Consider the following 27,393-nt stretch of genomic DNA (forward strand, 5'->3'; position numbering starts at 1 on the left):
TCATATTTCGACATAGGTCAATTTTTAAAACAAAAGTAGCTTTATTAGAACAACGGATAACTTTTTTTTATTAAAAATTGAGATAAAATCGAATCTTATTTATTCATTCTCGACTAAATTGATATCGTTGACGATGCTACAACACTAAAGAAAACGGAGCTTGATGGAGACTTCAAAATAATCACGTCAAAATTTCTGAAATATGAAATGACATTACCTATTAACCAAAAATAAATCGCAAATCTACGGATTTATTCTGTTTATTCCGCAATTTGTAGTGTATTCGAATAAAATACAAGATGTCGTTTGTGTTTCGAAAGCCGAAAAAAATTCAACGTCGTATGTTTTGCGCTGATGATGATGAGGATGGGGAGCCTGAAGCACCGCCGCCGCCAGTCATTAGCCAAGAAAAAGAGAAGGAGAAGAAAGAAGTAAAATCTGTGAAGAGTACTCTATTGAGTTTCGCTGACGAAGGTAAAGTAACGACTTAAGTCAGGGTCAATAAGCTCAATAATAATAGTTCGATTTTCATGTAATTGGGTGATCGTTTGGTTTATTTACTTTTAAGTGATTTCATTAACATTTTTGCTGTACACTCATTGATGATGAAACTGAGATAGAGAATCTGTGTAAACACCCTCTGCCACATTTAGGGTATGTAGGAATTTATGTGGTTGGACACATTCTCGTATATATGTACACTTCCCCAAGACATAATTTTTTAAAATCAAAATGCAATGTTTGGTATGTTGCATCTGGTATCTTTATATAATGTTTGATATACTGCATCTGTTTAAACTACAAAGAAAAAGGCAATATCAAATTCTTGTAGAAAAAGTAAATAAAAATAGTATCATAATATTAGCTTCTGCTTATATTAACATCACCTGTGTTATGATAATAAAAGTAGCTTCTGTGTTATTTGACACTATATTCTTTTTCTAAGTTCCAAATTTCTTTCAGTGCTTAGTACGAGTTTGTTTTGTGTTAAACGAGATTGAAACAAGAGTGAGTTTGGTGCTTTAATTGGTTGGTTAATTCAAGCCGACCAATTAGAACACTGAATGCACTTTTTTTTTGTTTTCATTCAACATAAAGCAAACTCTCAGTACGAGTTTGCTTTATTGGGGTATTGATTTCCTCAGAAATTATTGCTTGAAAGAGTGATAAACATAAATGATGTGTCTATATTTTTCATTATTCTCACAAACTATGCCTAATTACAATATTGTAATAAATATTAGAAAGACAAACACTTTTATATTAATATAACATCTAAAATGTGTGAGATATCCACTCCTCTTAGTGGTTTTAATACAGGTAGGTGCTTAAAAATTTCATAAATTAATTTTTATTTACAGAGGAAGAAGGAGAAGTATTCAAAGTGAAGAAGTCATCTCAAAGCAAGAGACTGGCTAAGAAGAGAGAGAAAGAGAAACAGAAGAATGTGAGAACAGATGGTGATAGTAACAAATATGAGAGTAACATGCCGGAGGTAAGGTGGACTTTAGTGGGAATCACTCACACTTATTGGAGACGGTTTTTGTAAACTGCACTACAGCGACTACTCATTAATACATAGTACTCATTGTCAAAAACATTTTACTGCTCACCCTTTAATTGATGCCGCTGATAGCTGTCATGTGCATCTCTGCCTACCCTTTTAGGGATAAAAGGCGTGATGTTGCATCTTTATTAATGGCAGTATGGTAGGAATGTAACAGGGTTATAACTAGTAAGACAAAAAGTGTTCTCTTGTATCATTGTTTCATATAAAGTGGAGTATTGCTTTATTTATTTTTAGTAAATGTTAATAATTATACCATGACTTTATGTAGTGTAGGTCTATAATAAAAATTGTGTATGGTAAGTCACCAACAATGTACAAATAAAAAATTAAATAAAAATGTCTGATTTAAAACAACAATAATACTGTAAAACAAATATAAATCTAGGAAAAGAACAACCACACAGAGGAGAATAGTGAGAAACCGAAACCTGGGAAGAAGAAGGTGACGTTAGAGGGGCTGATACTGGCCGGACGGGAGGCGCTGGCGGCCGACGGCGCGGGGGACGTGTCGGACGACAGCGCGGCCGAGGAGGAGGCCGACGAGGACGAAAGGGGGTTCCATCGGTACCGCGCGGAGTCCGTGAGGGCTGCGCTGTTGGGGGCGCCCGGCCGCATTCCCGACGCCGCGCTCATCCACGCCGCACGCAAGACCAGACAGCAGGTATGAGAGGTGAGGGACTAGCGAAGGCCGGCCTGACTGCGGTTCATCGTCGTCTACTCCCGCATCGAATGATTGCTCCGCTCTTGATTGATGACTCGTCACGCTTGAAGGTTGAGTCGCCAAGTTGATGAGAGTATGTCTCTGAAGTACTTCGTCGATTATGTTGTGTAAAGCCGTTATTTTTCTTTCAAGGAAGTGCATAAGGTATTTGAATAACTTCTCAGAGTCTTCCAGCATGATTTCTTCAAGCACTTCCAAGTGCTCTTCTTTGTTGAATTCAATAAGATAGCAAATTGTATTTGCCACCATGGTCTTCTACCTGATTATGGTATCTATTTAATAGAATTTCATAATCTTCATTGTTTCTACTACTGTAAGTAAACTTTTATTTTATCAAATATAAAAAAAATTTCAACATACAAAACAATATTTTCTTGATAGTTTGATGCCTTTTCTTCCACAGGATATGTAGCTGTAATAATGTTACTTGTTTGTCTGCGCTGTGTGGCAAGACCTATAGTTGTCATAACTATTGCCTTGCTTTAATACTTTTTTTTTTAATTTACCACCGATTTTTTGTAGAATTGATTGACCTATATTTTCGTTTAAACTTTTATATTAAGTAAGTAATAATGGTCTTGTCACCAGCCAATGCTGAACCGAAATCCAATATTTCGTAATGATTTTAGGCTCGCGAATTAGGCGGAGACTATATTCCGGTGAAGCCATCAGAGGCGGGGCCTGGGTCCCGACTGGTCAGAGACGATGGCTCCGGTGATGATGAAGAGGAAGGCAGGATACTTGTCAGGGGGCTGGACCTGCCTAGTGATAAGCCCAAACGTAAGTAACTCATATTTTATATTGGATCAATATGTAGGATTTTTGTGGTGAAATTAAAAAAAAAAAAATGTTATTTGCGAAATTGATCATACTGCAGAAGTTTCTTTTTGAAACAATCTTTTCAATCATGTCAGTACATGTCCATAATGGCGCGTTTACATTAGGTCGGTCGTAGGTCGGTCACCGAAGGCGGCGGCCGCATTCGGTTTAACAGAAACCGAATTAATACGGCCAAACCGAATACGGCCAAACGAATACCTGTTTATATTAGTTGGTGACCGAATACGGCCTGCAGCCGAATACGGTCTAACCGACTAATGTAAATGCGCCATAAGTGTGTGTAAAATTAATGTTACATTTAACTATCCAATAGTATGCCCACTGCACCCTTTGGGGAAAAATACTTATAATAGGCTAACTTGTTCAATACCCCCAGGTGGCACGGCAGCGGTGTCCGAGGAGGAACTGGACAGCGAGGCCGAGGAGTGGGAGGAGCAACAGTTGCAGAAGGCCAGGCCCGTCATCGCGGATCTAACTGGTCTGATGACATTCTATACTAATTATTATGTTATCGGCTTACTCACGTACTGTTTTGACGAGGAACTCGACTAGTTTCAAGCCATGCTAGAGGCTTCATATTCATGAGCAGCATTCCGCGACACACGATGCGGCGATTGTCACGCTGCTACTGACGATTCGAGCTAGGCGCCCATCGCGCATACATTCTATGCTATTCAAGGCTACTCGACAAATGTAATGTCTACACTAATGTCCGACATTAATAACTGATTTCAATCTAAAATCTCTGGATTGATCCGAGTTTTTGATATAAGGACGGCAACACACTTGGAATTACTCTAGTTTGCGAGTGTCCATGGGTGCGACCGATTTTACCCATTACACCTTGGCAAGAACACCTATGTAATACGTACTGTTGACGCAAAATGTACTATAGCATTGATTTTTAGTTCCAGCTGTTACCGCATTAGTATGCTTAATACGAGTTTGCATTACGTTAAACGAAAACGAAACAAGATCACGTTCGCCGCTCTGATTGGCCGGCGCGAATGAACCAACCAATCAGAGCGCCAAACGCGCTCTAGTTTCGAAATCAAACTCGTACTAAGTCCTCAGTCTCTTGCTGAAGTGTATGTGATCCGTCTGTTCCTTTACCAACCTATGCCACATTTAATCCGAAGATTTTAGATTGAGATCGAATATTAATATCACTATGCTTCAAGTACCGTTGCTATGTGAAGCTGTTTTCTTCATGAAATATTTGTTAATCCTTCCTACTACTATTAATCCTTACTTCTATCGGTCGTTTCAACTTGAGTGTGTTCCGTAGCAGTTGTTCGAAATAATTTGAATTAAAGTTATGTTTATTTTGTTAAACTGAGAGAAATTATTCAGTGATTTGTGTTAATTGAAGCATAGGTATGCTGCTGCCCAGGATAAAAGCGTGAGTTTAAATGTGTGGTAAGAAAAACTAACCAGTGTTACGGTAAAGGATTGTTAACCTTCTAAACTCTGTGACGATGATTAATTCTGAACCTTATAGCAGCAGTAATAAACACTGCAATTGTTTATTGCAGGTGAGAGTGTTATGGACGTGAATCCGTTCTCGGTGGCTCTGCCGGCGCCCCAGATGTCTGCGCCGGAACACTTGCGCCCTCTGACGACGACGGGCACACAACCTCCGTCGACCGCCAATGAACTTGTAGATGCACTTAAGAAACGGTAAGATTGCTTAACTTACGTAATATATTTGGTTTTCGTAGCTTTCCTACCAGTTTTATTTATAATAAAAAAGGTATGCTTGGTCAAACACAATTTATAGGAAATTGTTTCGAACAGCTATTCATAAAAGTAGTACAAAGAACGAAATAAATAAAAAACAGAAACTTAAAGTTCAGGTTTTCACGCGATGTTTTCCTTCACCAAATTTAACGATGTTTAAATCAGCTTAGAAAGTACGTACAAGTTGAAAATTTTATAGTTCATAGTGGTACTTGCCATGTTCTGATCAACAACAGAATTTTTTAAGTGTTAGAGAGCCATGCTTTGGCACGAATGGATCTCACAGAAAACCGTCGTGAAACAACGCTTGTGTGAGTGAGGTTACCGGAGGCCCAATTAACCACCTTCCCAATCTTCCCAATCCCTGATTCCCCAACAACCCTTAAATTTCTAACCCCCAAAAGGCCGGCAACGCACTTGTAACGCCTCTGGTGCTTCAAGTGTCCATGGGCTGCGGCGATTGCTTACCGTCACGTGCTTATCCCATACAAAATATGCTTACATCTGAATAATTATAATTTTTTACAGGTTAGAAGAGCTTCAAGTAGAAAGAGACGTAACGTCGAACACGCAGAAGGAGCTGAAGGAGAGGTTGTTGACGTCGGCTCGCATACGGGAGAGTCGGGCGGCGCGCTGCGGGGAACTGGACGCCGCGTACAGGCGCGCGCAGGCCATCCGGGGGTACCTCACCGACCTCATCGAGTGCCTGGACGAGAAGGTACGTGATCACATCATAGGCGTAGCCAGGTTTTAATTTCGGGAGGGGTTCCAGAAAGTGAAGCCTTTAAATGTGGGACCAAAAAAAAAATAAAAAAAAAGGATTTCGGGGGGGGGGGGGAGGGGGTTTGAACCCCCAAACCTCCCCTGGCTATGCCTATGGATCACATAATTAGTTATATAGATACCTACTTAAAAATGTAATATTTTTATTTAAGTACTCTGACATGTGGGAAAGCCATACCTCGGCACAAACGGGCTTGTTCGACCGGAGTGATACCACGGCCTTATAGAAAATTGTCATGAAACAGTACTTGCGTTGTTTTGCTTTATGAAGGAGGTTACCGGATGCCCAGTCCTCTGACTTTATTCCATTTCTGTGTCTTTTAATTACTATTAATTATTACGCATGACTTATAAGTATATATTTTTAAATGTAGGTCCAAGCCGATCGTAAGATAAAAATAATGTAGGTTACAAAATAGTAGGTGTGGTAATAAAAGGTTGTATGTATGTTTGTCAGCTGCCGCAGTTGGAGGCGTTGGAGGCCCGGGCACTGGCGCTGCACAAGCGGCGCTGCGAGTTCCTCATCGAGAGACGGCGCGCCGACCTCCGCGACCAGGCGCAGGACGTACTGGCGCCGCCCGGTAATTGTTCTACACACTCATAAATCCACTATTTGTTTGTTCCATATTATTAATCTCCGGGCCTTTCAATCCGTTCAGAGTAACAAACACGTACGTCGATACATGTGTTGTTGATGTATGTATGTGTGTGGTTTCCGCAGGTCGCGCCACGAAGGCGGCGGAGAACGAGGAGAAGACGCGTCGCGCGGCGGAGCGCGAGGGCCGGCGGCGCGCGCGGCGCCTGCGCAGGGAGGCATGCGCCGCCGCCGCCGCCGCGCACATCCCCCACCGCGACGGGGACTCCTCCGACGACGACCTGCCCCCCGCCGAGCTGCACCACTACTCGCACGAACGAGGTACGTACACCATCGCTAGCACATCCCCCACCGCGACGGGGACTCCTCCGACGACGACCTGCCCCCCGCCGAGCTGCACCACTACTCGCACGAACGAGGTACGTACACCATCGCTAGCACATCCCCCACCGCGACGGGGACTCCTCCGACGACGACCTGCCCCCCGCCGAGCTGCACCACTACTCGCACGAACGAGGTACGTACACCATCGCTAGCACATCCCCCACCGCGACGGGGACTCCTCCGACGACGACCTGCCCCCCGCCGAGCTGCACCACTACTCGCACGAACGAGGTACGTACACCATCGCTAGCACATCCCCCACCGCGACGGGGACTCCTCCGACGACGACCTGCCCCCCGCCGAGCTGCACCACTACTCGCACGAACGAGGTACGTACACCATCGCTAGCACATCCCCCACCGCGACGGGGACTCCTCCGACGACGACCTGCCCCCCGCCGAGCTGCACCACTACTCGCACGAACGAGGTACGTACACCATCGCTAGCACATCCCCCACCGCGACGGGGACTCCTCCGACGACGACCTGCCCCCCGCCGAGCTGCACCACTACTCGCACGAACGAGGTACGTACACCATCGCTAGCACATCCCCCACCGCGACGGGGACTCCTCCGACGACGACCTGCCCCCCGCCGAGCTGCACCACTACTCGCACGAACGAGGTACGTACACCATCGCTAGCACATCCCCCACCGCGACGGGGACTCCTCCGACGACGACCTGCCCCCCGCCGAGCTGCACCACTACTCGCACGAACGAGGTACGTACACCATCGCTAGCACATCCCCCACCGCGACGGGGACTCCTCCGACGACGACCTGCCCCCCGCCGAGCTGCACCACTACTCGCACGAACGAGGTACGTACACCATCGCTAGCACATCCCCCACCGCGACGGGGACTCCTCCGACGACGACCTGCCCCCCGCCGAGCTGCACCACTACTCGCACGAACGAGGTACGTACACCATCGCTAGCACATCCCCCACCGCGACGGGGACTCCTCCGACGACGACCTGCCCCCCGCCGAGCTGCACCACTACTCGCACGAACGAGGTACGTACACCATCGCTAGCACATCCCCCACCGCGACGGGGACTCCTCCGACGACGACCTGCCCCCCGCCGAGCTGCACCACTACTCGCACGAACGAGGTACGTACACCATCGCTAGCACATCCCCCACCGCGACGGGGACTCCTCCGACGACGACCTGCCCCCCGCCGAGCTGCACCACTACTCGCACGAACGAGGTACGTACACCATCGCTAGCACATCCCCCACCGCGACGGGGACTCCTCCGACGACGACCTGCCCCCCGCCGAGCTGCACCACTACTCGCACGAACGAGGTACGTACACCATCGCTAGCACATCCCCCACCGCGACGGGGACTCCTCCGACGACGACCTGCCCCCCGCCGAGCTGCACCACTACTCGCACGAACGAGGTACGTACACCATCGCTAGCACATCCCCCACCGCGACGGGGACTCCTCCGACGACGACCTGCCCCCCGCCGAGCTGCACCACTACTCGCACGAACGAGGTACGTACACCATCGCTAGCACATCCCCCACCGCGACGGGGACTCCTCCGACGACGACCTGCCCCCCGCCGAGCTGCACCACTACTCGCACGAACGAGGTACGTACACCATCGCTAGCACATCCCCCACCGCGACGGGGACTCCTCCGACGACGACCTGCCCCCCGCCGAGCTGCACCACTACTCGCACGAACGAGGTACGTACACCATCGCTAGCACATCCCCCACCGCGACGGGGACTCCTCCGACGACGACCTGCCCCCCGCCGAGCTGCACCACTACTCGCACGAACGAGGTACGTACACCATCGCTAGCACATCCCCCACCGCGACGGGGACTCCTCCGACGACGACCTGCCCCCCGCCGAGCTGCACCACTACTCGCACGAACGAGGTACGTACACCATCGCTAGCACATCCCCCACCGCGACGGGGACTCCTCCGACGACGACCTGCCCCCCGCCGAGCTGCACCACTACTCGCACGAACGAGGTACGTACACCATCGCCAGCACTACTCGTTCCTGTACGCTCATGAAGACTAGCGCGCTAACAAACTTGATCGACCGCTGCAGCAGTGGATGTTCTGTAGTTGATAATGGGGTACTTGCTTTGCTGAAAACTAATTTTTGATCATTTCTTGTGATAAATTATTTAAAAGTAATAATCTTTCCATTAATTTTATTGTAGGTATATTATTGTTTTTTTTTTTTATGTTTTCTAGGTAAGTATATTTTTTTGAAATAAGTATTATGGTATAGCACAGTGTCGTACAAAACGGAATGTCCCCCCCAGAGTCGATCCGCGCGGCGAGCGGGACTGTGTTCAGCGACGCGCTGTGGGCGTGGCGCAGCGCGGCGGGGGTGGTGTCCCGGCTGGCGCGGTGGCGCGCGCGCAGCCCGCAGCTCTACGCCGACGCCTACGTCGCCGACTGCCTGCCCAAGCTCATCGCGCCCTACGTGCGACACGAGGTACTAGCCACCACTCACATCACGTTCAGGGGCCTTAGTCTGCTATTACAATTGTGTCAGAATGGTTGATCACTGAGCAGTGCAAGAGGGACGAAGCTATGTAGGTTGTATAGCTCCGTCCCTCTTGCACTGCTCAATGATCGACCATTCTGACACAATTGTAATAGCAGACTAAGGCCCCAGGACACTGGGCTACGAGTCAGTGCGGGAATCCTCTTGTACTATAATCACTATATGTCTATGAAATACTGTTCATTAATCTCACACCCATTTCTAATTAACAATAATTTCCCCAGAAAGGTATAAAACATAGTCTTTTATACCTTGCTGTTATATTTTCTATTTTATTATAAACTTATCCAGTGAATGGTAGATTCTAGATGAAGGCTCATAAAATACATATTGGGTGCTCTAAGAACAAACGCCGAAAATATTCCAAGATCCCAGTCTTTTAAAGTTCAGACAATTATGAAATTGTGTTGGAGAACCGTTTAGTCTGACACTGGTGTGACCTGATACCAATTTAATCTGAGAAACTAACCAAGCTATGTTTACTGTCCGTAGTTAATCCTCTGGAACCCGCTCGCAGACGAAGACAATGAGGACTACGAGAAGATGGATTGGTACAAGTGAGCAGATACATTTTTTTTTTTTTTTAAAAACGTTGCCCCACATTAGGATTTTCTCCTGTGTCGTGGGTGCGTTTACAAACATACAAGATCACATGCACATGATACCCAGACCCGAAACAACAATTTGTGGATCACACAAAGAGTTGCTCCGTGCGGGAATCGAACCCGCTACCCGTTGCGCGGCAGCCAGTTGCCCAGCCACCGCACCAACCGTGCAGTCAATTTGTCCTTACAACTAGCTTATTTTGGTTTGAAGTTGATCTACTAAATCCTGTGGGAATAACTTCATAGCATAAAACAAAGTCGGTTTCTGTGTCCCTATATCCCTTTGTATGCTTAAATCTTTAAAACTATGCAACGGATTGTGATGCGGTTTTGATTAATAGATAGAGTGATTTAAGGAAGGTTTATATATGTATAATACATGCATAATATATCACCATTGCAACCATGCGAAGCTGGGGCGGGTCGCTAGTGTCGGGATAAAAGTAACTTTAATTGAACTTAAAAAAAAAGTAACCTAAAATTGTTATTAGCAGCCCATGAGAGTTCATGGTTGAAGTTATGAACTTAACAGGATTTTACCAAAATATTCAGCAAGCGGGTTCTCATAAAAAGAAAACTTCGTGCGCAAGTTCAATTTAAATTTGATTGATTTTTAATTTGTTATTCGTTAATAAATATTTATCCAGATCTCTGATGATGTACGGCGTCCGGTCGGAGCGTTCCGGCCAGGACTCGTCGGAGTCGGCGTCGGACGGAGAGGTCGAGCCGGTCCCAGTAACGGAGGGCACGGTGAGGGAGGATCCTGACCTCATGCTGGTGCCCACCATCATCAGTAGGGTCGTGCTGCCCAAACTCACTGGTAACTAATTTTTTTCTATTTTTTTTTTAAACTTTGTATGTGGTGCTTTTATCACTCGAACCCGTTATATGGTACCGGCTGCCCAGCCACCGCGCCAACCGTGCAATTAAACCTATCAAGTATTATTAAAGCTGGACTTATTTTGATGAGTATTCGTGTGACCATCCCATAATTTGTCTCACCCAGGGTAAGAGAAGATTGACGATTTTCTTCCCTCAAAAAAGGCAATATTATTGCTTTGGTGTTATATGGTAGTTAAGTACTATTTAAAGCCAATAGTTTGAATAATTGTTTTTTTCTGCCAGAGTTAGTGTCGAGTGCGTGGGACCCGATGTGCGTGCGCGCGTGCGTGCGTCTACGCGCGTTGGTAATACGCGGCGCGCGCGTGCCCGGCGCCGCGCCCGCGCTGCAACGTCTGGCCGCCGCCATCCGCGCGCGTCTGCAGCAGGCACTCGCTGCAGACGTCTTCCTACCCACCTTACCACCAGCGTAATATACATTTCCTTTTTACAGTGGACCTCCGGTAATCCGACAATCATTATGCAGGGTAGTGTCGGACTATTGAATTTGTCGGATTATAGAGCACTGCCTAAAACCCCCTATAGTCCGGTTTTTTTTTTACAAAAGAGCACCTTGTAATCCAGCCAATTAAATATCCAATGATAAGATTCTATATGTTATATGACATATTTGAAGTACAAATCATATTTAACAATATTATCTTCTTTATATATATAATTCTTCTGTACGTGTGTATGTCACTGAACTCCTCTTAAACGACTAGACGGATTTTGATGAAACTTTTTGTGTGTGTTCAAGAGGATCTGAGAATGGTTTAGATTCACAATTTTGTCCGCTGGACAATGTTTTTTTAATTAATTTTCAACGGACAACGTCTGTCGGGTCCGCTAGTATTTAATAAATATTTAATAAGTATTTAATAAATACTAGCGGACCCGACAGACGTTGTCCTGTCTACACGTTAATTTGAAAATTTTATTCTTTTTTTAATAAGCTAAAACATTCTGGACCTTTTTGATGAAAATTATTATTCAAATGTTATGACAATATCTAACGTCATTAATATTTGACACTGCGATGGTAGCGCCGTCCGTCGGATCCGATGTAAAACATTCCAAAATCAACAACTACTAATAAATTAAAAATTAATTAAAAAAACATTGTCCAGCGGACAAAATTGTGAATCTAAACCATTCTCAGATCCTCTTGAACACACACAAAAAATTTCATCAAAATCCGTCTAGTTGTTTAAGAGGAGTTCAGTGACATACACACGTACAGAAGAATTATATATATAAAGATTATATTTATAGTATATCGAATTTAGTAAATAAAATAACAATAAAGAGCTTACGTTTTATTTATAAAATTAAGCATAAATGCACATACATGTTACACACCAAAATAATCAAAAAATATTAATCAAAATCATGTAATGACTTTATCAAATTATGAAGCTTGGAAATATTCATCAATATTTTTTTGTTTAAGATTTTCAAATACTTATCAAAGTCATGTCGGATTACAAGGGGCGCCGGATTAGACAGGGGCCGGATTATCGGGGGTCCACTGTATTTGTTACTGATATTACCGATATTAATAAATAAAAAAGTAGTAAGGTTGACTAGTAACGAGTTCCATAAATACACCTTACAAAAAAACTGGATTCAATACAGAAACGATAGCCATTGCTTGGCTACTATGCCAACTAAATGATTTCATAAGATTTGGTATCATTAAACATATACGGCCTTACTTATAAACGATCACTAAAGTTAAGACACAGTTAAACTACGTATTAAAAAATATTTTAACTCATAAACGATGATTAACGCTAATTAATGTCTTAGCGACTGCTTAAATAGCTGTCAACTTAATCAGTGACGAACCCTTGTTTAAAGACCTTAATTACCAAAATGGCGTCCGAAATTCGTAAAAGTCACAGCTGTGGTATATGTCAACAATAACACTACATGCAAACTTCGCATTGAATTGTGTTCTGTTTGCTGGGCTTTGTTCCGCTACTTAGGAAAGTGAAGTGGATAAATATTAAAAAATGGATATATTTGACGACGATAATGAATTACGCACATACCGTGACGAGATAGAAGAAATAAGAAATTTCAGGAATATTGGTTCAAGAAGGAGAGTAAAAATATATAATTCAAGATCGAACCCAATGGAGGAATTGAGTGAAAGCGACTTCAAGCATCGCTACAGATTCAGTAAAGAAAATATGGTAAAAATTATAAATATCTTAAGAAACGACTTGTCCATGGATAGCCGGGGCGGCAGTATACCTGTGGAGTTGCAAGTAATGGCAGCTATAAGATACTGGGGCCGCCATGAGATTCAAGAAGACTGTGCGGAAATTCATGGCATGAGCCAACAGACTTTATCAAGAACTGCTAAAAGAGTTGCTATTGCATTGGCTTCGAAAAGTTCCATTTATATTAAAATGCCTTCAAATTTAAGAGAAGAGACTGAAACTATTCGGAAATTTGAAGCAATTTGTGGGTTTCCCCATATTACCGGTGCAATAGATTGCACCCATATTAAAATAAGAAAAGTTGGAGGAGATGTTGGTCAGTACTATATAAACCGTAAAGGACACTATTCTATAAATACTCAAATGGTGTGTAATGCAGATTTGAAGATCTGTGATATAGTTTGCCACTGGAGGGGTAGTACTCATGATGCAAGAATATGGCGTGAGAGTTCCATTAAAAGGAGATTTGAAGAACGAGAATTTAAAGGAAAACTTATAGGCGATGGTGGATACCCTTGTACCCCATATTTACTGACTCCAGTACTGAGACCCCGCAACGAAGCAGAACGGCGGTACAACTATAGCCACATTCGCACCAGGAACGTAATTGAGAGATGTTTTGGTGTACTTAAGGCAAGGTTTCGGATACTTTTGGAAATAATGAGAGGGTCTTTCAATACGATTAAAACGACAATTGTTGCATGTGCAGTATTGCACAATTTAGCAATTGAATTTGATGACACTTTAAGTTATGAAACCCCTTACACAGACAGTGATGAAGACACTGAGGCCATTGAACAGGATTCTAATAATTTGACACACATAACCAGAAACATTTTTATTGAGAATTTCTTTTAAAATACAAATACATAGGTTTATTTAAACATTTTTTAATTTTTTTTCCCAATATTTCTGTTCTAGATCCAAAATTGCCATTCTTTTGTTATGCAATTCATCCTCCCTTTTTTCTTTATTTTCTTTGCACTTCTTTGTGAGTAGAAATAACTGTTCCTCATAATTATCAGCAATCTGAAAAAGAAACAATAAGATGTATACAGGGTTTCCCTTAAGTCGCCGTCCAACGGGCACTAGATGATCAGCAAGGTTCCAACTGTTATCAGAAAAATTTTAAAAAATTCTAAGTCCTACAGTTTTTAAATTACAGTGATCTATGTGTTATCCACGAAAAAGTACACCCTGTGCCAGTCTTTCGAATCTTGTTGCTATAAATCTTAATTTTTTCGGCTGCAGTCTTCCTTACATTATCCTGAATAGTGCTCCAGTAATATGGAATCATAAATTCTTAGCCAACTGCTTTAGATTGGAAAACATTGTTAGTTTTAGAGGAACCAAAGACTCTGAATAAAAATTTCACCTTACTTTAAGTGACTGTACTGAATAAATTATGTATGGCGCTAGTAATGGCAAATTTCACCAAAGTTGGCGCATTTAATAAGGATTATAAAATGGTATAGCACTTTGCAAATTATTTCTTAAATTCGACACAAAAAAGATTTTTCAACAAAACTCCGTTTCGATGAATTTATTTGAACTTACTAATATTTCTTCTAGTGTACTCAAATCATACGTTACAACCTCGTATGCACTAAACAACACTTTGCACGCGATTTGTTATCATCGTGTTGAAAATCAGCGAGGATCTCTTGTCAAACAACATTGTCTGTCTACTCATGATTTCGCTTACAGCTTTCGTCGGCAATATCACTAGACTTACTAGACGAACTGATGTTGTGTATCATGTTTCTCTAAATAATATTGAATGATTGCAATATGATGTTCATAGTGCATCAAACACATTATCAAATGTGTAGTAAAATCAAAAGGAACGGACGCGGCACATTTATGTACACAGCATATCGACGCGGTAGTGGTATGGTGTACATGATCCTTTAAGCACAATTACTCGTCATATCCTCCGATTAAGTTACGTGTTCATGCCTTGTGATCAAATGCGGGATGAAGCATCAAATATTCTTTAGTTTGTCGAGAAAGAGTTATTTGCACCGTTACAAGGAATTGCAGGTAAAACAAAAAATAATCAACACGGCGCAAAAAAGCCAGTGCTCAGCTAAAATGCCGTAGCCCTAGTACGATGGCTCGAGATGCACAACACCAGTTCGTCTAGCGATAATATTGCCGACGAATGCTGCAAGCGAAATCACGGGTAAACAGACAATGTTGTTTGACAAGAGATCCTCGCTGATTTTCAACATGATGATAACAAATAGCGTGCAAAGTGCTGTCTAGTGCATACGAGGTTATAACGTATGATTTGAGTACACTAGAAGAATTTTTAGTAAGATCAAATAAATTCATCGAAACGGAGTTTCGTTGAAAAACCTTTCTTTGTGTCGAATTTAAGAAATAATGTGCAAAGTGCTATACCATTTTATAATCCTTATTAAATGCGGCAACTTTGGTGAAATTTGCCACTACTAGCGCCATACATAATTTATTCAGTACAGTCAGTTTTGTCATTTATGAAAAAAATCATGCAACCATCAGGCATAACCATAAGTACTGTGATTAAGATGTTACCTTGTTATTTTGTTTAGGTTTGTGTTTAGGCTTATATAATTCCCTTTTTATTGTGTGTTTCTCTACTTTTGTTGCTGCTAGTGGTGTTGATAAAATTGGATTTTCTTCCACATCAGGAGTATTAGATAACTGAAAAAGGAGAGCATATTAATGAATATTTTATTATAATGATTTCATTCAGTTGATAGTTGGATTACAGTACCTGAGTTGATTTCTCAGAATCTGCAATAATTGCTATTTCTGTGGTGGCTAACCCAGATTCTGACATCATCTTTTCAGTTGCTGTTGACTGTGACTGCAATAGACAATTATTTTAATGTATAAATAAATAAATCATACTATGCGACAATATGAAATCAAACTATACATGCATACCTGTTTTATTGTTTCAATATATATGCTATCACTATCAAAAACATTACTGTCAATCACAAACTCATTAGGCAATGACTGAATTAGTTCGAGATCTTCTTGTGGCGGACTTGGTGGTGGAGGTCCTCCACCGGTCATCTGCCTGGCCCGCCGATACTCCGACTCTCTAGTTTTAACTAGGCCTTTTGTATTACGCCACTGGGTGACAATTTGTGTCATATCCCTGGGCTTTTTATTAAGGCTATTAAAACTGAAAAAGGTTAACATTTATAAACATGAGTGCTTTCCACTTTGATAGTAGAGATAATGAAAGAAATGAAAGAATTAAAATAAAACAATGCTACCTAGACAATATTTCTTGCCAAGCAGCTTTTTTCTTTGCATTGGTATTTGTAGTAGTGTCTTTTTTTTCTATAATATCAATTTTCTCCATTATAAGTTGTCTTAAGATTCTCTGCAAGAAAATAACAAAGTTCAGAGTTAGTACAATTTGGATAGGTATTTTGGTGCAAGAAGATAGATACAGTACAAGTAACAATAAATGTAATATGACAATAACCTTTTCTTCTTCATCCCAGTTTGAAGGTCGGGCCCTTTTCTTAGCGGATTTCAATTCCATTATATCACTAACACAACAAAAACACCACACCGCTGTATATTTATACAACACCAAAAAATTTGAAATTACCACTCTTTTGACAATATTTGACATAATTTAGAATTTTGACGTTATGATTTTTTAATTTCTCTTTGGATAACAGGAATTTTACCATCACAATTTAGCTTTACGTTTGGTATTGGCAGCGTATAAAATAAAAACGTTATTTAACCATTGCTTAGTTAAGTGACGTGTAAACAGTGTTTATAAGTAAGAAATAGTTAATTGATAATTAAGGAGTTAATGAGTTATTAGTTAATTAGTTGCTTAGCTGTTGATTAGTGGATTTTTATAAGTAAGGCCGATATAATTTAGTATAACAACAGAAGGAAGGGAATTGTTTTTCGTTGAATTAGAGTAGACTCTAATTCAACGAAAAACAATTTATTGCGAAATTTCGCGAACAAAAATGAACGAATGAAATGAAGAAAAATAAATAAGTTTTGATTTGAAATTAAAAATAAAACGTGTATTTTAAGTAATTTTATAAGTAAATCAATAAACGCTACCGCCGAAGATTAAACGAAACTTCGCATTCGAGAACCGGAGTAGACTTAGAGTTTTTCTACTCATCATTTTAGTGAGGAAATTTCAATGTTGTTTTATATTGACTGCAGAATATTGGAGGGGTCTGGCGCGTTGTTCTGGCGGCGCTGCCTGGGCGCGGGCGTGCGCCTGCTGCGCGCCGCGCTGTGCCTGGCCGCGCCGCCCGCGCTGCTGCGCGCCGACCCGCTCGTACTCGCGCTCATTGGTAACACTATATCTTCATTCTACATATTATTATCTATACTAATATTATAAAGCTGAAGAGTTTGTTTGTTTGATTGTTTGTTTGTCTGAACACGCTAATCTCCGGAACTACTGGTCCGATTTGAATAATTCTTTTTGTGTTGAATAGTGCATTTATCGAGGAAGGTTATAGGCTATAAAACATCACGCTATGACCAATAGGAGCCGAGCAGAGCGGGTGAAACCGCGCGGAAGTAGCTAGTAATACTATAAAATTAATTGCTTTCTACTTGTACGACTTACACTCGACATAATTATGAAATTGCATCAAATACATGCGTAATTGGTTTTTTTACACATTATATCGACTCGTGTACCTAAGTAGTGTGTTAGAATCTATGTTGATACTGACATGACACCACTAACGTTTCGAGCAAACATACCGAAGTATGCTCATTTACGCGTGCCCGGATTTTTTGAGTGCACGTGCAAGCGCGTGTGCATCTTATGCGCTTAATAAGATATGCTAGTCTGAAACTTAGCCCGTAACTTTTGTTTGCCGGTATATAAGACACAATAGAAAACACGTCGTGTCTCGCGTAGATCTTACAGTACTCTCAACGGGTCTTGGCAGGTCTGAACTACGTGCAGAAGGCTGCGCAATAAGTGTAAAGGGGCAATTGTATTTAGAAATGGACGATCTCTAGCCTAGATCGCCGTCCCCCGCACCTCGCCTCATGCCACCATTTGGTTCTAAAAAATACTTATTGCGCAGCCTTCTGCACGTAGTTCAGACCTGCCAAGATCCGTTGAGAGTACTTTGTACATGCATACGGCATGCCACCGCTTGACGGTGAAATTGAAAATTTGAAATCCATGGTTAGAGTGTAACATGAGCTGCGGACAACGTAAAAGGTTACCGGGGCTCCGGCTCAAAGCAGGAGAAGGAACGGGGTGGTTTTTAGTCAGTAAGAGTCTGACACTCCCTCCCGCTTCACCCAAGGCGGGAGAAGTCATTGGATGATTTTCCCCCCTCAAAAAAATAAATAAAAATGGTTAGAGTGTAACATAGTGGTCCCCCTCTAGAGACGCTGTGCACGGGCGCGGGCGCGGGCGGCGGCCCGCAGATGTCCCGCGCGGCGGCGGCGCTGTCGGCCACGCTGCCGCGCGCGCCGCACCCGCTGCGCACGCGCGCGCTGCGCCGCCTCGCACAGCTCGCCGCGCTCGCGCTGCAGCGCCTCGACACCGACAACCCCTTGCATCTGTGAGTCATTCGTTATTATTCACTATTCATTTCGCAACCCATTTCTTCTTACTAGGTAACGGTAAAATGGGGTGAATAGAAATTCAGGGAGTTAATAGAAAAAAAAAATATTAGGATTATTAGTTTTCATGTTTTTGGTTTTAATAGAGCATTTTTGGTTTTAATAATGAATTAATAAAAAATATTAAAATGGTGTAAACAGTTCTAAATTACGTGAAAACACAACAAAATGTTGTTCCTGTTCACCCCTGATTTGTTTCTATTCACCCCGTTTTACGGTACTCTGTAAAATACTTAGCATAGTTACGAATGTCATCTGCGGCGCACATGGTATAGCAGCCGCCCGATTCCCCATGTTAGAATATTTTGTTTTTGTATTCGTTTACTCACATTAAAACTCATCTAATTTACACACAAACCTCACCGTGTTTACAGGAAAGCGATAGAACAAGCGAGAGCAGTAATCGCAGAAGCACGCGCGGTTGAATGACACAAAGATAGTTCCACCGCAGCCCACACTCGGTAGCAGGCAACCTGACATTACGTGGCTTCGTCTTAGTAACACTATCCACAATCAATTTTAAATGAAAGTCTAACACTAGAAATTAATAACCAGTCTTAATTCAAAATCCATCTAAATTTTTTACAGAAAGTCTTATAAAAAATTGGCCTTAAACCAAATAGCCCAGTCAAAATAGACGAAATTAAGTCGCTACCTAGATATAATTCGCATAGAGCTGAAAATTACCATACATGTTAACTACATCATTATAAACAAAATGTCAAAAATCCCCATTGATCTCACTTTTACTAAAAGAAATATTCAAGGCTTTTCATTCTCGAAAACAGTAAGTTCAAAATATGTTAAGTTTATGTCTATGTTGACCGGGCTAAAAGATATTGGATTGAGATTGGTTTTTAATTTCAACCGTGATACCAAAAGGTTATTTATTAATTCAGTGACAAGACAAGTAATTGCAGCAATAAAGTGAACATGGTGCTAACCAATAAAGTAATGGAAAATTTTGGTAATCAATAAATAAAAAACATAATATTCAAGTATTACATATAGAATACATAGAAGACCTCTTTAAAATAATCTAGATCCCTTATCTAATATAATCTGTGAGTCAGATATGTCAATTTATTACAATAAAATAAGTCTTAATGTGATTCTGTCACTTTCCACTTTTCATCCTGCTATTATCCCACCATGCATCAAAAATGCCAAACTGATTTTTTATTTTCTCACGGTTTTTTTATTAACTTTCGATGCAAAAATGATTTTAGTTTTTGGACTTGTCACCGTTACTTACTAAGCTACTATTTACTTTTATCAAACAACATTATGTCCGAGATAAATTAAATAAATAATAAAAAATAAAATGGTATCAGGTCATCAAAAATATAACATTTAGGGACCGTCCATTAGTCACGTGAGGTTTTTAACAATTTTTTTACCCCCCCTCCCCCTTGGTGATATGTGGTGAGATTTAAGATTAACTTCCCGCCCCCACCCAACATCACGTGATTACACAAAATATGTGGGTTAACATTTTGTAGGTAAAACGAGTAACGGTAAAACGGGGTGAATAGAATTCGAGGGGTGAATAGATACAAAAGAGGGGTGAACGAATATAGGGAAAATGTTCTAACATCTATTCACCCCGTTCCTGTATCTAATCACCCTTCAAATACGGGGTGAATACACCCCGTTTTACGTTTCCTAAAAAATATCATCTAAATTGGTTTAAGTTTAGAAATGCATTATTATAATTACTAGTGGTCGCCTAGTGGTTGAAATTCAACCATATATGATTTAATTTACAATACCACTTAACATACGTTCAAGGATAATTTTTATTGAACTCAAACTCAAACAAACTCTTTTATAAAACTCTATTCATATGAGACGTCAATAATCATCGCAATGTCTATCGATTTTGACGTTTTGTCAAATACGATCAGATACTATGCATGTGTGTGTAATGTTTTATTTATTGATTTAATGTACTTTATACGCATTATTTTTGAAAAATATTAGCGTTCTGAACTTCTCCTACACATAAACTATAAGTGTACCAAATTTTATGTTCCTACGTCCGCGCAATTTTTGTAAAAAGCGGTCCAAAGTTTTTGCATCACGTATTAATATATAAATACTCTTTTATGGGGCAGTGGGAAAACCCACACTACACCCCGTTTTAAGGTTTAATCCCGCGTTTGGCGAAGATATTAGTACATGTGATGTTTAATCCCCCCCCCCCTTTCGCTCGTGATTTTCTATCGATCCCCTCTCTTAATTTAGTCTCACGTGATTAACGGACGTCCCCTTATGAGTATTATAGTTTCGTGTTACGTGGAGTGTCTAAACATGCCCTGGATAATTTAAGTCTTCAGTACTTTTGGAATATTAATAAAAATACATAAATGTAATATAAGATAGGAATAGTGATTGCTGTTGCAGCATGGTCATTGTGAATGATTTATTATAGATATTTATGTATACTTTGTATATAAGTAACTTAATTCATTTGTATGAGATTCTCAACAAGGATGGAAATAAATGATATTTGGTCCGCATATGGCTTTTATTGTAATAAGTTTATACTACTAAAATATACATTTTTATTACATTCATTTTTACCTACCAACTAAACTATATGAAACTAAGTAAAAATATACAATGTGATAGGGGTGAGACTTCTAACCCGTTAAGGCTGAGTTCTATATCTAATTTTATGGACAAAAGTCGGGGGTCGAATGGGTCGAATCCCCTCCCCCTAAAAATTATGGCTATTTTAATATTTTTTTTACTTTTTTGATATCAAAGGTTGTATGCGTCATAGAAACAAAAAAAAAAACGACAAACGGTAGCTGATAACCTTGGCTAACTAATTCATTACTTTTTTCATATGTTTGATAATGTTTTGGTGAGAAAAAAAAAATCATTTGTGAACTATTTTTACCGAAAAAATCACTATTTTTCAATATTTTCAATTAGGGGTTCAACCCCCCATATTATTTTTTTTGGGCGATAAAATTAGATGTAGTACTCAGCCTTAACGGGTTAGAAGTCCCAACCCTATCCCATTGTATAATGTTTACATAAATCTATGAGATCTTTTTCTAAATCGAGAGCACAACGCGCTTCATTGCATGGTGTACTAGCAAACCCGGCTAACTCTGTTTCGCTACTAAGAATTTTCACTGTTTACCTGCATTTCTCTTGAATTTTTCATAAATAATTTCTTGCTATATTACTCAAGGAGCCCAAAACCGTGGAAATCGGTTCGTGCGTTCTGGAGTTATTAATTATATTATTGTCCACTTGATAACAAAATTAAGGCAGACCCTCCCCCTATACTTATACTCTTTGCTGCGACCCCGCGAGCTAGATGTCAAGTAAGTACCATACAGAACTGGGTAGTTTCTGTGCTCTAGGCGTAGCCAGAGAATCCTTCTCAGTCTACGACTAGGATTTCCAGCGTAGACTGAAAAGTGAGAATTCTTTGTCAACGATTTTGGGCATTGGGGCCTGTCCATAGACAAAATTTAATGATTGTATCAGTGGCCGTCGCACTGTCAATGTCAATACTTCAGTAGTGTCAGTGTCATACTGGGCACAGCGAGCGGGCGCCTCTCAGTTCTCACAGCGTTGCACCTACTTAGTAAATTGTAATAACAAATAATTATTAATATTTAATTGCATTTTGCCGCCAAGTGCCACCGAATGCTTTCCACAAGCCACACAACGAACTTATGAATTGCTGAACTAAACTGAACTGCGGCTGGATACTGGCATTACAAGGATGGATACCTACTTCGACTGGAAGTTGGTTTATAAACAGCTAAGAAGAGAAATTACTCGATCGATGCCATTATTCGATTCTAACATTTCAAACCTACATTATCGAAGAGCGCCATGAAGACAAAACGACTGGTTGAAATACCTATAAAACCTCGTTATCAATAACGTGGTGAAGGTTAGACTTCACGAGGATGTAAAACAAAACAAGGACGCACTCAAGCATTTATTGCATATTGTGTAGTAGTTATATCAATGTTGTAACACAATTTGGTCTTTGTAGCATCGAAATGATTTTGTGGGTTTTGATGGTCTCTATCTCTACTGCGGGCCCTGGTCTACAGGGCTGAAGGTTTGCTAGACTATGGCAACCTTTTCTAGTTTGTTGTTGTATGTAGAAAAGATTTTTGTTACAGTGTCGTTTTGATTTTGATTGTAGTTTTGGGTCGATTTATTTCATTTCATATTATTTATAGATATATTTATGATGATAGAATTATTGTATATTCATAGTAGGTATTTTTAATTAAAATTAAATTTATCTAAAAATGTGGATGTCAAGCATCGGCTAGATTGGCATTGGTCAAGGCGAGGGTTGTTCGATTTCAGCAGTGGGCACTATGAAGTGTTAATGTTGTGTGTCCATACAAAAGGTCTCTGGTTGTCTTGTTGAGTTATACATATCTGATATACCTATATAATATATTAATTATGTTTATTTATTTATATTTTGAAATGTTTCTATTCAATCCTACCTTTCTTATTTTTACCTATTGCAAAAACTTTTGAGGTCAGTGTAAGTGTTGTCTTGAAAAATTTTGCCTCTGAACGATATTTCATGGGTTAGTCTTAGACTTTACTGCATGGAATTTAAGCCCCTTACCGCATGAGTTTTTATTTTTTTCTGCACAAAATATATTTGATAGTTCTTGACATGTGCTATTAAGTTAGTTCAAGCACTTTTCCAAAATCTGATTACTTTTCGAAATATGATAAAAAACTTATTTTTCCCATATATGGCATATTATGCAGTAAAAGCAACCAAAACCAATTGGACATAAATGGCATAGTATGCACTGCAGTAAAGACATCTTAAATCCATATCGATACCAGAAGTATCAATTAATGTAAGGGACAAAACAGTTTTTCAGTTATCATCATCAGCTGTCATTCCATCTTCATCGTCGTCAGTTTCAATGAGGGTATCTTTAACTGGAGATTTATTTGGCAGGTTCAAATATTCAGCATGAAATGTTTTTGGTATTATACCGGTGTCGCACAATTTTTTGAGGTCATTGTATTTTGGAATAGAAATTGGGAGCCTCTCTTTATATAGAAATGGCAAATTGTCTGTGTTCATTTGACTTATGGGATTGCTAGTACTTTCAGCGGCAGTTTCATTTTTGCTGTCTGAATTTTTGTAATTTTACCTCTAGCAGCACTTCTTTTTCCAGTCCCTTTACCCTTTCCTCTTACGTTAAAATTCTTTGGAAGTAATTCTTTGGAGAGCTCCACGTCATAAGTATCACCAGTCTCTAACATTGTTTATTTTACTTCAATTTTAGTCAAAGCATTTTTTTTAAATGTGCACACTCTTATGTTTTTCATACGTAGATTTTTATTTTTAAGAGTAGCTTGAGTGAATTCAGAATCCGCCAGATCCTGGAAGTTAATGAAATCTGTATGCTCTAAGACACTCACGTTATATGGTTGAGGCCGTTTTCTAGCACTCTCTATGAAACTTGGCCATTGCGAAGGTGCCCAAACAATTAGCTTTTTACTTCCCTCTCAATAACAGCATGCATGCTGTCAACTGGCATATATGTGTGTCCGGCTAGAAGGTAATTAATTGTGTCGGTGAACAGCAAAAGTGGAAAAATCCGTTAAAGATGTTTTTACACAATGACGTATTTTATTCTATACTATTAATGCAGGTTCTATTTACGTCTCTTTTGAGCAAGATAACCCCATATGGGTTAGAAAAGGATGCCTAATGTACAAACTTACCTTTTCTGTGGATAATTAAGGCGCAAAAAGCAGAAATTGATTGGATTTTACTAGGTTTGATTTAAACGCTTGGATATTACCAATTTTGGAAAAAATCTACAGTGGATATTACAATTTTTGATTTAATTTGTCATTATGAATCATTATCAGGGTTGTCACTAAGAATCTTAATAACAATAGTTTGAAATAAAAATTTCTCTAAAATTTAAATAAGTAGATTTTTGTGAAAATCAAACAAAATCATTCTTTGCAAATTTTTTGTGAAAATCAAACAAAATTAATAAATTAGATGAATTTTATTATTTATAAACATTCTATGAAAATCAAACAAAATCAATCACCTCTTCCATCTCTTGACCATGACAATTCTTAATTTCACCCTGGGGTAAATTATTGTCCCGTACTCACGCAGCTGAGGTATTTTATGCAAGGGGTCATTCTGAAGCTTACGTTGCTCACGATAAATAATCCAAGAGTTCGACACAGCAATGTCAATCATATGAAAAATAAACCTGATAGTCCACTTACGAGTTCGCGCCCGTATCGGGCAAACTGCTATCATTCTGTCTGCCAAATCGACGCCACCCATATTCGCATTATACATTTTGATGACTTCTGGACGTGGAACTTGGATATATCTTTTATTTATTTTATTCCAACGCTTACATGTATCAACATTTACGTTAGTTAAACAAAACTTGGAAATCTGGGAAATCTCAGCAACTTGTAGAGATTCCTTAGGAACATTGATGTTATCTGTAACAAAGCATTAAAACCATATTATAATTATCTATATTTAAATAAATTATTATGAACTTTTGTATAGATAGGTACAAATTCGAATTACAGGATTTTATAACTAAGGACATAATTACCATGTAACTTACCTTGATTTTCTTGAATTATGACATCGGAGTCATAAATGCTTTGCATACCGTCTGTGCTTAATGAAATCAAACACTTGATTTGCTCCTCTACGTTGTCTAGTGGAGGCGCCGTGTTGCGGCCACCTCCAATACGGTAGAGCTCCGAGCGTATTACAGCAGACTTTTTTCTTACCAAACGTTTGAGGCCCTCATCTTTAACTTTTAAAGTTTTTGTGGTTCTAAATGTGCCCCCAGATCGAGCATTAAATACCTTTTGGATGTCTTCCCACGCGGCTTCTTTCATCTTCCATGTGGAAGCATCACTTTGCTTATTTTCTAAAACAGATTTATGCTTCTGTATTGGAGACACCAAAATGTCTCTCTCGTGCAGAGAAAAGTTTGCACTCCTACCTCGCTTAACTTTTTCCATTCTGAGCACTAAATAATAGCCGGAGAATTCGGATAAATAAAAAACCTAAGCACAACAATAACAAACAATAGACGCACACGCAAGTCGCAAGTGACAGCTAAAGCGGCAACGACGACGTCTGACAAGTAACGGTGACGTAATATTGAACGAATGCAATGTACGATTTATGACGTCATTCACTTAACCAACTAGTAGTTACTCAGAGCTTTAATTTCGTTTGTGAAATTGACAAAAGTTACTCGTAAGTTTTACTTGCCAAGTAAAGTTAATCGACAAGTAACTACTCAACACTTTACTTGGAGATGGTGAAAGAGACCCTTAGTATAGTAAAACCTTAACTATAGAAACCACATGTAAAATTATAAGATTGTAAATGTTAATTGTAATGATCGTCAAGATCCGGCTCTAATCATACCACAAGATTTTCATAAAAAACGGATCTTGTTGAAGGCATACACTTGCATAGCTGTAATAATTCTCTTTTCTTTATTTCACTAATACCCCTGGGGTCAGTTTCTCTTGGTAATGAATGGAGCAGTTCATTGTTATCATTTTCAATTTCATTTAAAAGCTTTTGCACCTCCTTTCTCTTCAAGAAATGTATTTCTTTAAATTCTCCAATATAATCATTTTTTGCAAACATCGAAACATCCCCTTCTAAATTCAATCACTTTCAGATTTTGAATATTGAAGCCTTTGGGGAATGCTAGTTTAGAATCATTTGAAAAGACGATCATGTCTTTGTGAGTAAGTACAGCTACTTCTATATTTTACCGAGACGATTTTATGTTCTGAACAAAATCGTAAATTTCCCCGGTTTGTTTAATTTTTTTTGTGATAGCTGCATGCACAGTATCTGCTGCCATAAAGGTGTGACCACTTTCAAAATACTCCAGCGTTACTGTATCGATTTCTATCATTGATTAACCTTACTAAAGCCGAGAAAAGGACTTTGTTCTTGTTCTGTGAGCTGCAGTTGTCAAGAAAAAAGTAAACATGCTTTTGATCACGACAGTAATTTCTCAAAAAATAAACATAAGTTGTAGCCACATTATATGCTTTTCTGCCACTTTCACCCTCGTGCCAAAGAATACAAACTGCAGTCTTGTTTTTTCCTGGTGGGACAAAAGATTCATTAAAAAGCACGAGTTTACGCGAAAAATAATACTCTTTTGTAGTTAGTAATGGGGTGATTTTCAAGAAATCCCGAAAATAGGCTATCTTAAAATGACAAAAAATATTGACATTATTTGATAATTATTTTATGTGAATTTGATAGTACTACTAGAATTAAATTATGTAGTGGTCCCAAAAATTATCGCGTTTTATGAAAGTTCTGAGGACAGAAAAAAAAAACAAAGTGACAATTAAGGTGAGGGAATGATTATTGCAGACAAGTCATGAAGCTTTTTAAATGAAATTAGTTTTCTTTTAAAGAATTCTCGTAAAAGACATTTAGTTGAATAAACATTGCATGTTTTCATGGTCAAAAATCTAGTTAGATTACAGCAAAACAATACTTTATTTTCATGTAACTTCATGATCATCCGTTAAACATTTGCGTGGATTACACATTTGCATGTGTCACGGTCTTTTATGTTTGCCCAAGTCACCCAAAAAAGCCGAAATCTGCAGAAAGTTGTCAAGCTTATTTTATACTCAACTGTAGTCAGGAATTTATTGTGCAAATTTTTCATGGTATCGCACAGTAAACGTTTTTAAATTACCTGTCCTTTTGACTTTACAAAATCTTTCTTGCCTGGGCACATCCGAGAACTTTCGTCCTTTTCCAAAAAATCTTGAACAT

General features: G+C 39.9%; 4 protein-coding genes across 5 annotated transcripts; 2 read left to right on the forward strand and 2 right to left on the reverse strand.

The window, feature by feature from the left end:
* The first annotated feature begins 151 nt into the window (after positions 1–151).
* LOC118262638 (PAX3- and PAX7-binding protein 1) lies at positions 152–21,056 on the forward strand. The gene is made up of 16 exons (XM_050697690.1): positions 152–474; positions 1,362–1,495; positions 1,956–2,231; positions 2,921–3,071; positions 3,508–3,609; positions 4,667–4,811; positions 5,400–5,589; positions 6,112–6,235; positions 6,376–6,570; positions 8,931–9,106; positions 9,671–9,735; positions 10,431–10,603; positions 10,909–11,092; positions 17,100–17,233; positions 18,298–18,475; positions 18,911–21,056. The coding sequence occupies exons 1-16, from the start codon at positions 300–302 to the stop codon at positions 18,963–18,965; spliced, it is 2,457 nt and encodes an 818-aa protein (XP_050553647.1). The 5' UTR covers positions 152–299; the 3' UTR covers positions 18,966–21,056.
* Positions 11,527–13,777, forward strand: LOC118278037 (putative nuclease HARBI1). The gene has a single exon (XM_050697698.1). The coding sequence runs from the start codon at positions 12,681–12,683 to the stop codon at positions 13,749–13,751; it is 1,071 nt and encodes a 356-aa protein (XP_050553655.1). The 5' UTR covers positions 11,527–12,680; the 3' UTR covers positions 13,752–13,777.
* Positions 13,773–17,043, reverse strand: LOC118264547 (uncharacterized). 2 transcript variants are annotated; one of them, XM_050697699.1, is made up of 6 exons: positions 16,384–17,043; positions 16,169–16,278; positions 15,828–16,074; positions 15,655–15,747; positions 15,453–15,581; positions 13,773–13,922 (listed from the first exon to the last, which is right to left on the reverse strand). In XM_050697699.1, exons 1-6 carry the CDS (start codon positions 16,534–16,536, stop codon positions 13,773–13,775), a joined length of 882 nt encoding a protein of 293 aa, XP_050553656.1. In that variant the 5' UTR covers positions 16,537–17,043. The 2 variants fall into 2 exon arrangements, with proteins under 2 accessions (XP_050553656.1, XP_050553657.1); XM_050697700.1 differs by lacking the exon at positions 16,384–17,043 and having other exon boundaries at positions 16,169–16,336.
* Positions 21,057–23,430: 2,374 nt separating the features above from the next.
* Positions 23,431–25,586, reverse strand: LOC118271058 (myb/SANT-like DNA-binding domain-containing protein 4). The gene is made up of 3 exons (XM_050697358.1): positions 25,178–25,586; positions 24,957–25,046; positions 23,431–23,495 (listed from the first exon to the last, which is right to left on the reverse strand). The coding sequence occupies exons 1-3, from the start codon at positions 25,584–25,586 to the stop codon at positions 23,431–23,433; spliced, it is 564 nt and encodes a 187-aa protein (XP_050553315.1).
* Positions 25,587–27,393: the final 1,807 nt, after the last annotated feature.

The sequence above is a fragment of the Spodoptera frugiperda genome, chromosome 12, assembly GCF_023101765.2.
Source record: "Spodoptera frugiperda isolate SF20-4 chromosome 12, AGI-APGP_CSIRO_Sfru_2.0, whole genome shotgun sequence".
Taxonomy (NCBI): domain Eukaryota; kingdom Metazoa; phylum Arthropoda; class Insecta; order Lepidoptera; family Noctuidae; genus Spodoptera; species Spodoptera frugiperda.